The sequence below is a fragment of the Octopus sinensis genome, linkage group LG2 (genome assembly GCF_006345805.1).
Source record: "Octopus sinensis linkage group LG2, ASM634580v1, whole genome shotgun sequence".
Lineage (NCBI taxonomy): Eukaryota > Metazoa > Mollusca > Cephalopoda > Octopoda > Octopodidae > Octopus > Octopus sinensis.
In genome coordinates, this window is record NC_042998.1 from 22,641,004 (window position 1) to 22,656,032 (window position 15,029).

At 38.4% G+C, this 15,029-nt stretch overlaps 1 protein-coding gene across 6 annotated transcripts in view; it reads left to right on the forward strand.

Moving 5' to 3' along the window:
* Window positions 1-15,029, forward strand: part of LOC115223641 (A-agglutinin anchorage subunit) — a 220,059-nt gene that overhangs the window by 37,755 nt on the left and 167,275 nt on the right. For all 6 annotated transcript variants that reach the window (XM_029794321.2, XM_029794333.2, XM_029794338.2 and 3 more), the window contains one exon: window positions 1,978-2,793. In XM_029794321.2, coding sequence (XP_029650181.1) covers window positions 2,004-2,793 — 790 coding nt within the window. In that variant the 5' untranslated portion in view covers window positions 1,978-2,003. The remainder of the gene's footprint in view (window positions 1-1,977; window positions 2,794-15,029) is intronic.

The window sequence follows — 15,029 nt, forward strand, 5'->3', positions numbered from 1 at the left end:
GAGACAGCACATTTAGTAGGAGTCAGTTATATTATTATTTAAAACAGTTTGATTGGACCTAATGCAACTTTAAGTTGCATGGGGCTGAATCTAACTGCTTTAAATTATCTTTTCTATTCTAAGCCCGAAATTTCAGGGGAAGGGGCCAATCGATTAGATCAATGCCAGTTCGCAACTGGTACTTAATTTATTGACCTTGAAAGGATAAAAGGCAAAGTCAACCTCGACAGAATTTGAACTCATACACACACATATTTCTTAAACAAGAATGCTGTTGACAGTGACTTCCAAGTTTTGGCCTGTTAAGCCATCAGGCTGACAATGGCTTAACTAACTGAACCTTCAAAGTCACAGTCAACAGCATTCTTGTTTAAGAATAATAAATTTTTACTCTGCAAAAGTGTAGAGTAAGCCATCAGATTAATGTGGTTGGTGTTAGGAAAGGCATCCAGCCATAAAAACCCTGTCAAAACAGACATGGTAGTCTGGGGTAGTCTTCTACCTGGCCGGCTCCTATCACCCATCCTACCCTTGCATGCATGGAAGACTGATGTTAAATGATGATGATGATACATATGTAAGCATGTATTTATGTATATGTTTGTATATGAGGTTACATTGATTGAGTAATATGTTTTTGTTCTACACATGTAGTTTTAGTTGCTCTGCTGGATGTGTAATGCCAGTGTGCATACACAACAGAGTGTAAGTGCCCTGAGAGAAAAGTTAGACATAAGAAGCATCAGATGTGGTGTGCAAGAGAGACGACTGTGCTGGTGTGGTCATGTGTTGCATATGGATGAGGAGAGCTGTGTGAATAAGTGTCACACCCTAGCAGTAGAGGGAACCTGTGGAAGAGGTAGACCCAGGAGAACTGGGATGAGGTGGTGAAGCATGACCTTCGAAAATTGGGCCTCTTGGAGGTAATGACAAATGACTAAGACCTTTGGAGATATGTTGTGCTTGAGAAGACCTGGCAAGCGAAGTGAGATTGTAACCGTGGCCTATGCCAGTGCAGCATAACCAACCCATTTAAGAGTACCCTTCAATCATTGGGCAATAAACTGCCCTTGCAAAGACCTGTTGAGTCAGTGAAGTCATTGTTGTGCCCATGCCAGTACCACCTGGCTGGCTCCCATGCTGGTGGCACGTAAAAAGCATCATGTGGTTGATGCCAATGCAAGTGGTACGTAAAAAGCACCTTTCAAGCGTGGTCGTTGCCAGTGCCACCTGACTGGTTCCCATGCTGGTGGCATATAAAAAGCACAGTCAAGCATGGTCGTTGCCATCAATACTGGCTTCCGTGCCAGTGGCACGTAAAAAGCACCCACCACACTCTCAGAGTGGTTGGCATAAAGAAGGTCATCCATCTGTAGAGACTTTGCCAGATCAGATTAGAGCCTGATGCAGCCTTCTGGCTTGCCAGCCCTCAGGCAAACCATCCAACTCATGCCAGCATGAAAAGTGGACGTTAAACGACAATGATGATGATGATGATGTTTTTCATTTGTCTTCATCTTCCTTCTTAAACACACATCATTCAGTGTTTCTGGCCTGTGTTGCCTAATTTAAAATTTTGCTTGATCAACAAGTCCCAAAGATCATATAAAGTTATTGCTATTCTATAATCCCCAATGTTGTGCTTTCCTTGTTGCTTTTCAGATCAGAATTTTTCTTCTCAATTATATTTCTACAGCACATCTGCAATTTTACGGAGGATGATTTTCATTCAAGCTTAAAATTAGAAAAAAAAAAAAAAAGAAAAGAAAATTGAAGTATATCTTGAGAATGATTGTTGGGTGCTCAAAATAAAGATGTTTAGGAAACTTACTATACAATTTCTGTTCTACCATAAACATATCTTTAATTAAAAAAAGAAGTACTCTTCCCCATTTATATTAATATATTTTGATGTATATTATCAGTAATAATAAAACATTAACTGTTCTTTTTCTTTTCTTTGTTGGACCCTTATAGGATGAATCTACTTTATATCTGAAAGAATGGGCCTTGATTTCAAGGAGGCTTTCTCCAGTTTTTTACATCAGTACTTTCATGCTAATGCCACTTTTTGGAATAGTGTGAAAATATGTGGCAATTTCAAAGTAGCTGTCGATGACTATCAGGAAGATTACCTTTTTAGTGAAGTAATAACTAAGAGTGATTGTTGCTGTTCTAATGGATTGGATAAGATAAATACTCCCATCCGGGGATCAGGACAAGCTCCAATCATTATAAAAGAAGAACCGAATGAAGCGAACCGACCATCAGTACTGAGTGGTGAGATAGTTACCACCAGTTGTACTAATCTATCTACTATCACTAATACTTCTACGACAAACACAGTTATATCAAACAATGCCAGTCTCTCAACTACTAGCAGCAGTAATGGGAATAATACTAATACTATACAAACTGTTGCTGATAAAACTAACAACTGTGGTACCACTTCCAGTCAAAGTAGTCATATTGAAACTGTTCTTTCACCAGACACTAATTATGCAGTCCCTCCAACACGGCCTTCTCGCTGGTATATCAGCAACTGCCAGCCACAAACCTCTGACATTGACGGCCGTACTATACTGCCTTCGATGCCATTGTTAGTCACTTCGACGCCAGCTGCTCCATCGTCCCCTAACAAGATAACTGATATGTTACAAATTACATCTTGTGAGGGAGAGGAAGAAGCAGCAGCACTACAGACTTTTTCATCTGCTCAAGATCCAATTCCTACAGAAGAGTCTGTTACTTTGCAAGGAGCCACGTCTTTTGCTACCGAGACACAAGTAGCAGGTGAGTTACATTCATCTTTCTTGATTTTTTTTACCTCTTAAAATTTCTTAGATGTAGCTTAATTATGTTTTTCCCATTTTTTTATTATTATTATTATTATTGTCATTCATTTCATGTATCGATGAGAAAAATATTGATGGTTAGTAATTTAAGGTCCTTTATCAGTCTGTTCAATTCTCAGATTTATAGCTACAATTCTTCACATCTAAAAGTGAATGTCTTTAAGTAGGAACCATGTTTTTAAGCTACAGTTTTGCTCCCAAGAAGCTGATATTTTGTGTATGGGCACATTTGTTAGAGGAGATCATAAACTATATGATTTTTTGGTATTTCTTTGGAATTCCTTCACACCCTATAACTTTTGAACCAGTGATTTAAAATTAAAAAAAATTTTTTAGATTCATATGTTTTCAATATTGAAGATTATGATTTAGTAAAAACAAAAAAAAAATTGTTTTTGATTTTAATTCCACCCACTCAATTTATTTGCTTTGTTTACAGTTGATGTGCTGTCACACACAAAATGACAACTTCCAAATCCTGTTTCCTGATTGGGTGAAAATTATCAAATTTTAAACCTCTGTAACTTTTCAAAAACATTTTTCTTTAAAAGGTGAAACAACTCCAACAATTTAGCATGAATGTTTTTAAAAAGTTATAGAGGTTTAAAGTTTGATCATTTTCACCCAATCAGGAAACAGGATTTGGAAGCTGTCATTTTGTGTGTCTTGTCAACTGTAAACAAAGCAAATGAATTGGTGTGGAGAGATTGAAATTAAAAAAAAAATTATTTTTGCTAAATTGTAATCTCTGATATTGAAAACGTATGAATCTGAAAAATTTTTTTTTTTTAAAATTACTGGTTCAGAAGTTATAGGGTGGCAGGAATACCAAAGAAGTACCGATTTTTTCCTTAATACTTTCTGTAAACTCAGATAAAGTCTGGTACTTTTGCTGCTATCTTATATATAACACACGAAATCAGTATTTCTGGCAATCTTTTAAATTCCATCCCAATAGTGAAAAATGTTTTGCAACAACATATACATTTACTATCAACAAACTCATAGTTAATTATCTTGATGACTCTGAAGTATAGAATGTGTTTCATACAAGTCTGACCTAGGGACTAAAATATTCCCGAACCACCATATTGATCTCTAAACCAAGAATCTTCTTTTATAGCTAATAAAGAAGGGCTGGATTAAAAGCATTTATTTATTTATTTCATTTTGTATTGCAATTTATGAGGAACTAGCCCTATGACCTGGCAACGCCAAGTCATAGTGCTAGTGCATGCATATACAGCTGTGTGTGTGCGCATATACACGTGAGTATTGTCCAAATCTCTGACCAATCACATACAGCTAGCTGGCATTCAATTGGCATATCAAATTTCAGGCATTTTGATTGGGCTTTGGATAGAAAATTCACAAAATGTCACTTCTATTGATTTTTTAATGGCTTTGCAGGGTGACTGGGGAAATGTAAAAATGTGCACGACCACTCTTGGACGGTTTTGAATGACCATAGAAAGTGCAAGCCCTCTAACTGAAAAATTGTGGATTTGTATAGAGGACACACACACATACAGACAGACATTTTGCGGTTCATATATATATAGAGATAAGTGTTGTGGCTACAGGTTTCCAATGGATTGGTCACTGGGTCATTTCATTTCTGACTGTGCCAGTATCAGCCATTCATCTTTCATGACTATGTTTACATCCTCCATAGAAAGCTGTGCATACATACATCGACATCATCATCGTCATCATTTTATTTCTGTTTCTTAACACTTGCATGGGTTGGGCTCACATATATTCATACACACATATACACGCAGACACTCATATGCATATGTTATTGTCTACATCATCATCATCATCATCATCATTTAACGTTCATTTTCCATGCTAGCATGGGTTGGACGGTTCGACCAGGGTCTGGGAAGCCAAGAGGCTGCACCAGGCTCAAGTCTGATCTGGCAGTGTTTCTACAGCTGGATGCCCTTCCTAATGCCAACCACTCTGTGAGTGTAGTGGCTGCTTTTTATGTGTCACCAGCACGGAAGCCAGTCAAGGCGGTGCTGGCATCGGCTACATTCAGATGGTGCTTTTTATGTGCCACTGGCACAGGTATCACAACTACAATTTCCATTTGAGTTTTTGATGTTGATGTACTTGACTCAGTAGGTCTCCTGAAGCACAGCAGGTCACCCTACGATCCAAGGTAAGCACAGCAGGCCGTCCTGCAATCCAACGCACTTTGGATGGGCTGGGGCTTCTATGTGAAGCTGGTGCAGGAAACAGCCATGAACTCACAGATGGCTAAAAATATACACAGGCATACAAGACTTTGGTCGATCCAAAGCTATGATATAAAACACTTGCACAAGATGCCAAACCCTGGAGCCTTGTGATTATGAACGTCTTGGTTCTTCAACCATGATGTATTCATAGAAATTAAATTAGGTTGAAGGAAACCGTGTGGATGCCTATTGGATGGTTCTCGTATTGTCATACTGGTTCTATTTGAGAATTACATTCAGCCTGTCCGTGGAACATTCAGCCTGTTACATGATAATTCAATGAACAGGTAATTTTGGTGGCTTCACTGACTGAATACTCTTCAGTGAAACTGATGGAGATCCAGTATACTCCAGACCCTGGTGCACAATGCAGTCCTTGACTCCTTGGATCCTTGTCAAACCATCCAGCCCTAACCAGCATGCAATATGAACATTAAATGGTGATGATGATCATGATGTGGCTGTGTGGTAAGAAGCTTTCTTTCCAACCACATGGTTCTGGGTTCAGTCCCACTGTGTGGTGCATTGGGCAAATCTCTTCTAAAATAGCCTCAGGCTGACCAAAGCCTTGTGAGTGGATTTGATAGACAGAAACTTAAAGAAGCCTCTCTTATATATATATATATCTATTTAGGTGTGTGTGTCTTTGTGTCTGTGTTTGTCTCTCCACCACCACCATCGCTTGACAACTGATCTTGGTGTGTTTGCATCCCTATAACTTAGCAGTTTGGCAAAAGAGACTAATAGAATAAGTTTTAGGGTCAATTTTATCCACTAAAAAAACCCTTTAAGGCGGTGTTCCAGCATGGTCGCAGTCAAGTGACTGAAAGAAGTAAAAGAATAAAAGAATAAATATATATGTACATACATACAGGCACAGGAGTAGCTGCGTGGTGAGAAGCTTGCTTCCCAACCACATGGTTCTGAATTCAGTCCTACTGCGTGGAACCTTGGGCAAGTGTCTTCTGCTATAGCCTCCTTACTTATCAGATATGGAGGCCTGGGCCTCCAGTCTCTGGTCTTACTTGTCCTGTCAGTATTTCTTTCGGAAACCTTTTACCAGGGTTCTCCGCAACACAACTGGACCTACTCAGCTCCCATCTCCTTACCCCTTTGTGGATGTCCAGTCCCCACAAAACAACAAGGATGCCATCCAATGCAGCATGATCTCAGACAAGCTGGTGCACCATCCTGACCATCGCTCTCAACTGGCACTCAGCTGGATAGCGACTGTTTGCACATTGGTGTTTCCTGAGGCTTTGATGACCGCTGGATCTGTGAGTCTCACAAATGCTGCTGTGGATCCACTGTGGATTCTTTTAGTCTCCACCCATTGTCATGCCATTATAATGCTGGCCACCTTCCACACCATGCTGCTCTCAGTGAGATCATGAAGTATGGCCTAGACACTGCAGGCTTCCCTTCCAAGCTCAAGCCAGCAGGCTTGTACAGAGGGGTCAGTAAAAGGCCAAATGACATGACAACTTTCTTGTTACATGGTGATAGGTCTGGGATGCTACATGCTGTGACACCTTCTCCTGCTGCAACCTGGTGTGTTTGGCTGCCAGCCCAGGCTTCTCTGCTCATCAAGATAAGAAGGGCAGATTGAAAAAGTATTGGTTGGTCTTTAAGAGACTTGTGGCTGAGCCTATGACAGTTGAGACTTCTAGCATTCTTATTTCTCTACTGCCCCCAAGGGTCTACACACAGAGGGGACAAACAATGACAGACAAATGGATTAAGTCGATTATATCGACCCCAGTGCGTAACTGGTACTTATTTAATCGAACCCGAAAGGATGAAAGGCAAAGTCGACCTCGGCGGAATTTGAACTCATTACGTAACGGCAGATGAAATACTGCTAAGCATTTCGCCTTGTGTGCTAACGTTTCTGCCAGCTAGCTAGACCTCCAGCATTCTTGGCCCCTGAATTACATCTCTGTTCACTGCTATCAAGGTGAACTGAGTGTGAGCCTTGTAAGTGGAGCTCACACTCCAGCCATGGGTATGAGCCCTGTAAGTCTGAGTGACTACTCTTGCACCTCCATGGCAGCACATTTTCCATATTGTCTGCCAGGACCATGAGGTAGACTGACTAGTTTTTTTAGACCATACACCTCCTCTTAAGTAAACAACTGGAAGGAAAATTACAAAATTGGTTATTTCCCACCAAACACAAGCTCCTCTAGTTTATGGCCAGGAATGAAACGTTGCATTGTTCTAGGTTTCCGCAGTTGGTATAATCTACATTAGTAAAATACATTTGCTTCAGCTATGAACGCAATCCAAGCTCAATGGTCTTGCTAACTTAATTCAATTTTGTGACACTAGCTTGGAGAATTAGTGTTATTCATATCTTTACAGAGAAACTATTAGAAAAAAAAGTTAATGTGAATAGCATATCACTTAAAAGTTATCCCATGTTGCTTGTGCACATTTAGGACCTTGGAAAGTATAATTATTTTTAATGGTGTAATAATAGGAAACCAATTTGTGTGTGAGATTTTAATAGTTGTAATTATGCAAGTTATTTAAGATACTATCTCATTTGATTCTAATCTGCCTAAGATAGCTCTTATTTCTGATATAAAGTTGTATGTTTCAAAGTGTTTATATTTAAATTAAAACCTTCTTCAACCAACCAATGTCTTGTGAATGAATTTGGTTGATGGAAACAATAGGCGGCGAACTGGCAGAAACGTTAGCATGCTGGGCGAAATGCTTAGTGGTATTTCGTCTGTCTTCACGTTCTGAGTTCAAATTCCGCTGAGGTCGACTTTGCCTTTCATCTTTTCGGGGTCGATAAATTAAGTACCAGTTATGCACTGGGGTCGATATAATCGACTTAATCCCTTTGTCTGTCCTTGTTTGTCCCCTCTGTGTGTAGCCCCTTGTGGGTAGTAAAGAAAGAGGTATTTCGTCTGTCTTCACATTGTGAGTTCAAATTCCACCGAGGTCGATTTTGCCTTTCATCTCTTTGGGGTCGATGTCATCGACTTAATCCCTTTGTCTGTCTTTGTTTGTCCCCTCTATGTTTAGTCCCTTGTGGGCAATAATGAAATAGGAAACGATAGGCAACCTCTTGTGTGTGCTTGCATAGCGATTTTGTTATTTCATACCTTTACCAGTAGTACAGTGTTTGCCTTCCTTATTGATACTATGGTCAGTTGCCCTGCTCTCTTGAAGACTTGTCATATAAAAAAAATGTCCTTTACTTGAAAAACAGATAAGGTTTGGCAATAAGAAGAGCATCTGGTTGTAAAATCCTGCATCAGATATGTCTGTGGCTAATCCATGCTAACTTGGAAAAATGGATGTTAAGTGACTGAGCCACCAAAGTCATTATTTTATGTAAGACACTTTCTTACACAAAATTATGACTTGGGTAATCACAACAGCCTAATAATAAAATCGTCTACTATAATAGTACTCTTGTGTTTTTCTCCGTCACTACATATGAATGAGAAAGGAAAGGGTGATAGATGAATAAAGAAAGAAGGGGTGATGGCAAACTGATGGGATGGTGAATATTCAATGCTGAAAAGAAAAATCAAACAGCGTTTCAACTTTGCATGAGTATATGTGTATATGTGTACAAGGGAAGTATGTGAGTGTATGTGAACATTGACAAGTGTATTAATTTGATTTACCCTCCATATTTATATATATAAAATACTACAATTAGCCGTCATTTTTGATGTTACAGGTCCAGCTAATTATTTTAATAAATCCCTCCAAATTACTTACTGTATTTTCAAAATGTATTGAAGCATAGATTCAGAGTTGTGACATTTTGTTGTTGCAATTTTTGAAGTTTCCGGTATCAAGAATTTAAGTATTTGGCAACAATTATAAACCCTTTTATTTTGAAATCATTTTTAGACACAAAGTTAAGAACTAAAACCAATCACAAACTATATAACATCATCACCATCATCATCATCATATGTCCGTTTTCCATGTTGATATAGACTGGATTTTTTGTTGTTTGCTCCTTCTTGAGCCATTCCTGGCCCATAAGAGCTGGTTTCCCAGTTTCATTAGCGTATAGGTTCCCCACCTGGACGGGACGCCGGTCCATCGCAGGTGAGCTGCTTGATGCAGGAGGAAGATTGAGAGAAAGTTGTGGCGAAAGAGTCAGCAGAAGTTTGCCATTACCTTCTGCCGGAACCGCGTGGAGCTTAGGTGTTTCGCTCATAAACACACACATCACCCGGTCTGAGATTCGAACCTGCGATCCTGCGATCGCGAGTCCACTGCTCTAACCACTAGGCCATGTACCTCCACTATATAGACTGGATGGTCTAACATGGAGCTGGCCAACTGGGGAGCTGTCCAGACTCCAGTCGTCTGTTGTGGCATGATTTCTATGGTTGGATGCCCTTCCTAATGCCAACCACTTCACAAAGTGTACTGGACGTTTTTTACATGCCACCAGTGTGCATGCATTTATGAGGTATAAGTGCATTTACATATCTTGATACATCTTCTCAAATACAGCAAATCGCCACAACTCCAGGTCCCTTGTCATTTCCTCAGTGAGGCCCAGTGTCCAAAGATCTTTTCTCACCACTTTGTCCCACTTTTTCTGGGTCTACCTCTTCCACAATTAGAGCTCAGCATGTCTTTATGCAGCTATCCTCTTCTATATGCAATGTATTGCAGAAAAGCACCCACTACACTCTCAGAGTGGTTGGCATTAGGAAGGGCGTCCAGCTGTAGAAACCTTGCCAGCTCAGACTGGCACCTGGTGTAGCCTCTTGGCTTGCCAGTCCTCAGTCAAACCATCCAACCCATGCCAGCATGGAAAGCAGACGTTAAATGATGATGATGATGATGAAGATGATGATAAATAAAAAATATTGTGTGTGTGTGTGTGTATATATATATATATATATATATATATATATATATAGTTGGCTGCATGGTCGAAGATCAATGGACATTGGCAAAGGAAGATAATCACCTAGGGTTTTACTCTTAAAAACAAGGCTTTTCCTCCCTCCATATTTTGAAGAATTCTCAGGCCAGCAGTGTTTGGGGTCTAAAGATATACAGCAAGAATCCCAGAGTAACTCGATAAATCAGTCAACCCCTCTTTAATATATACATGCATATTTATATAAATATATAGGTACAAGCATGACTGTGTAGTATGAAGTTTGCTTTCCAACCTCATGGTTCTGGGTTCAGTCCCACTGTGTAGCAGCTTGAGCAATAGCCTTGGGCCAACTAAAGCCCTGTAAGTAGATTTGACGTGTGTGTGTGTGTGCGTGCATATGTTTATGTCTGCGTTTGCCCCCCATCACCATTTGACAATCAGTATTTGGGTTGATTCATTCGACTAAAATCCTTCGAGGCAGTGCTCGAGAATGGCCACAGTCTAATGACTGTAGCAAGTAAAAGATACATGATAGAGAAGATATTTTTTCCTGAAAAATCACAGTGAATTAGCAATTTGAAACAAGAATTAAGGTGAAAGCATTGCGGTAAAATATCTGTCTAGTGTTTCTTTTGCTTGAAGCATTGTAAATTTATCGGAAGATTCCATTTCTACATTGTGGTTTTATTATTGTTCTGCAAGATTTGGTAAAACTAGTAATTCAATGTACATTTTTGAACACTTTTTTTCCCCCAAGTTATGCAGAATTGAGACACAAGTTATTATAATACAAAAATTGGATTATATTCCTTCCAAACATTTTTTTTTATTGAAGTTTATTTTTTTTAGAAATAAGATTACTTTTGTTTTATGCTATATGTGTGGGTGTGTGTATGTGTATTAAGCAAAAACAGCTCCTTGCTGTTTCTACTGTTCAATGTTTTCTGTTTGTTTGTATTTTATGATTTTTTTTATTGATTAAATTTCAAAATTTGCATTGTATCATTTTTCAAAGCCCTTCTGACTTTGAAGTTTTGGTTTCAAACATCTTATAGTAATTATTTAAACATTTCTAGTACAAATTTTAATAATTTTATGATTTTGTTTTCAAGAAAATAATTATAGCATGTTATTTTTCTGAAATTAGTTTTGTTTTATCAAATTATGTTAAGAAAATAATTATTAAAAATTTATATTTTTAAACACACTTCATTTATCGAACATTTTTACTTTGAATGAGCAAATGAGAAAACTGCAAAAATAACATTTTAAAAATTGAAGCAATTCATAGAAAAAAAAAAATGATGATTAAAGTTGTAGTGTAAAAATAATTTCATGTTTTGTATGTATTTATTCTGCTTGCATCAGTCTGTGTAACTGATAAAATAGGTTTCATTCTTCATTTGCATTTGACTTATCAATAGCAAGAACACCATCTTAGTTCTAAAAGCAGTTGCTCCAACAATATTGATTCAAAGGTTCACAAACTGTCCAAGCTGTGCTAGCATGAAGAAAATAGATGCAAACAGTGAAAAAGGAAAAAAAAAAGTGCTCTTATCAAAACATTCCTTAATATACTTTCTAAGATTGTTACTTGGTAATTGTGTTCACTGAACAAGTCTTGGCAATGGTTATTCAGCTGAATAATATAAGCAGTTTGTCCGAAAGTTCTTTTCATAAGATTCTATAATGTTTTTGGAATTGATGCTGAAATAATTTTTGTGATGGACTTCAAGCAAAAACCTTTGAAATATATTCTGACTTGTGTATTTTTAAATCTTGCTTTTTGGTTCTTACATGTCAACATGGGAAAATAGTGATTAAATTCTTTACTCTGGCAGAATTGGTAGAATGAGAGACAAAATTTCTTGTGCTAGTTAGTTATGTACCCTTTGAGTTTAATTGCATCCTTGGCTGACTTTGTCTTTCATCTTTTCCAAGTCAATAAAATGGGCACCAATTAAGTACTTGCACCAATCTAATTGACTGTAGGCCCCTCTTAAAAAATCTGGGTCTTTGTGTCTGTGTTGGAAACAACCACAACTATAATAATAACTCCTAATTTACGCTCAAGGCTAGCAGTATTTCATATATAAATATAAATATAACAGTGTTTTGGTCTTTTGCCCAATATGGCCCTAATAAGTCTACAACTGGTGCCTTCTCCACCTCTTTGATATTCTTTCATCTCTCTATCACTCATCCTCTTCTCACCCTCTCTTTTATTCTCTGTACTATGTAACTGCACATGTAACTATGGCTGCCAGTGGATCTTGCGTATTCACTGTATTGTGCAGTTCCTGTATATAGAATTTGCACTGGATCTATCCAACCCTCTTTATGAAATTCACCCCCCCCTTTTCATTGTCCATTGCTGTGCATGAAATTGAATACCTGTATTCAATTGCCCTTGCCATAATTCTCATCATTATCTCTTTCAGCCTTCTATGTAAAGGATTGCATCAAATCCATTTGTACCCAGAAGACTCTACCATCACTCTTTTGGTGCTGCCAATCACCATTTGTCTTTTTTTCAAATTCCAACACTTCCCATGTCTTCCTTATGATTCCTTTCCCACAGAGTCTCCCCACTTTAATCGTTTGACACTTCTTTACTCAACTGTCATTCCCTATACACCATCATCATCATCATCATCATCATCATCATAATCATTGTTTAACATCAGTTTCCCATGCTGGCATGTATTTGACAGTTTGATAGGAGCTGGTAAGTTGGAGAGCTGCACCATGGTCCAGTCATCTGTTTTGGCATGGGTACTATGACTGGATGCTCTTCCTAATGCCAGCTGTTTTACAGAGTGTACTGGCTGCTTTTTATGTGGCACCAGCACAGGAGCTTTTTATTAGCTTAATCTCTCACCCCTTCTGTACACTCAAACTCTACATATCCAGCAGAGCATGACCACCTCATTCATTTCTTTTCAGCTTTTGCTTTTCATACACATTCAGTGCCCATTTTGCATAGCTATACAACCTAGTATTACTACCCGCATGGTTCTTGGTCTCAAGCATTTGTCTTATGAAGAAAGGCTGAAGACGCTCGACCTTTATTCTCCAGAAAAACAACAACTCCGTGGTGATCTCATTCTTGCTCACAACATCATAAGCGGAAAGTGTAACCTCTCGAAAGAGCTGTTCTTCACTCCTGCTCCAGAGCGTCGGCTGCAGGGTCACTCCAAAAAGCTCTATCTACGACAATTTCATCTCAATCGAAGGAGAGGGGCTTTCTCCGTCCGGGTTGCAGATCCGTGGAATAAGCTGCCGGATGAGATAGTGAAGATGCCGACGACCGCTCGGTTCAAAGTCTCTCTTGACCTCAAGTGGCCTGAACTCTTTACATGAACACCACCCTGTACATAACTCCATGTCCCCCTACATGGCCTTGGTTTTTGCTTTTTGAGCCAAAAAATTAACTAATTAACTAACTAACATGCACTAGCAGTAAAATCCATTGTTGATTGGGTAATTACTTTTACTGGGATCCACATTGAATGCATTATTACGTGTATAATTTACTCCTCCTGTATGTGTGCATTTTTAGAAGAGAAAACTATGTAATAACTGAAGTAGAAGAAAGATCAATATCATACATGAACTTGTGTTTGTTTATGATTTGACAATAATAAGTGAGTTGTATGTATTATTTTATTTATCTAGCATTTTGTTGATGTTCAGTTTCAGATGCACGTCGAGCTTTCTTTCTCTGTTGCTGATCTGCAACCTGTGTGTGTGTCTCATTGTCATTTTCTGATGTACGTCGTGCGTTTGTTTGACGTTCGTTTTGTGTCAATCTTTTTTTATGAGATGTTTTTTGGATAATAAATATCAGTAAGTAATAGTGAAATGAAATTCGGATGCTATGTTACAGTAATGCAAGGAAAATAGGTATATCATATAGAAGAATAGCTTAAGGGAATGAGAAATGTTTTTGATAAGGAATATCAGTAAGTTGTAGTGAAATGGTAATACAGGCGCAGGAGTGGCTGTGTGGTAAGTAGCTTGTTTACCAACCACATGGTTCCGGGTTCAGTCCCACTGCGTGGCACCATGGGCAAGTGTCTTCTACTATAGCCTCGGGCCGACCAAAGCCTTGTGAGTGGATTTGGTAGACGGAAACTGAAAGAAGCCTGTCGTATATATGTATATATATATATATATATATATATATATATATATATATATATATATGCGTGTGTGTGTTTGTGTGTCTGTGTTTGTCCCCCTAGCATTGCTTGACAACTGATGCTGGTGTGTTTATGTCCCTGTTACTTAGCAGTTCGGCAAAAGAGACCGATAGAATAGTACTGGGCTTACAAATGATAAGTCCTGGGGTCGATTTGCTTGACTAAAGGCGGTGCTCCAGCATGGCCGCAGTCAAATGACTGAAACAAGTAAAAGTAAAAGAGTATATCATAAAGAAGAATAGCTTAAGGGAATGAGAAATGTTTTTGATAAGGAATATCAGTAAGTTGTAGTGAAATGGTAAAACAAATAATGTGTGAATATCATTAAGTAATAGTGAAATGAATTTACAAATGCTGAATGGTGTCAGTGTTTTTGCTGAAATTCTGACGCTATATTACAGGAATGCAGAACAAGGCATTGTGTCTTTGTGTCTTTTTGTTGGTGTGTTGAGGATTTTCGTTTCGCTGTGAATTTGTGTCTGCACGCATATGGCTTCACTGTCAGATTGTCTCTGCCTATGTGAAAGAAATTTGTATATTCATATCTGAACGGAGAAGTTAGAAAAATAGGTATATCTGAAACATGAATGAATATACGTGTGTGTGTGTGTGTGTGTGTGTGGTGCATATATGTGTATGTTCTTTTAGAGAGACAGAAAGAGAGTGACAGACAGATAAAAATATAGCAGTGCCGTTTCTTAAGAGCTCTGCTGGTGAAAGTGGCAAAACACCCATTGTACAATTTTCTTTTATCTTTTCTTTTTTTCCACCTTTTATTTGTTTCAGTCATTAGATTGTGGCCATGCTGGAGCACTGCCTTGAAGAATTTTTAGTTGGA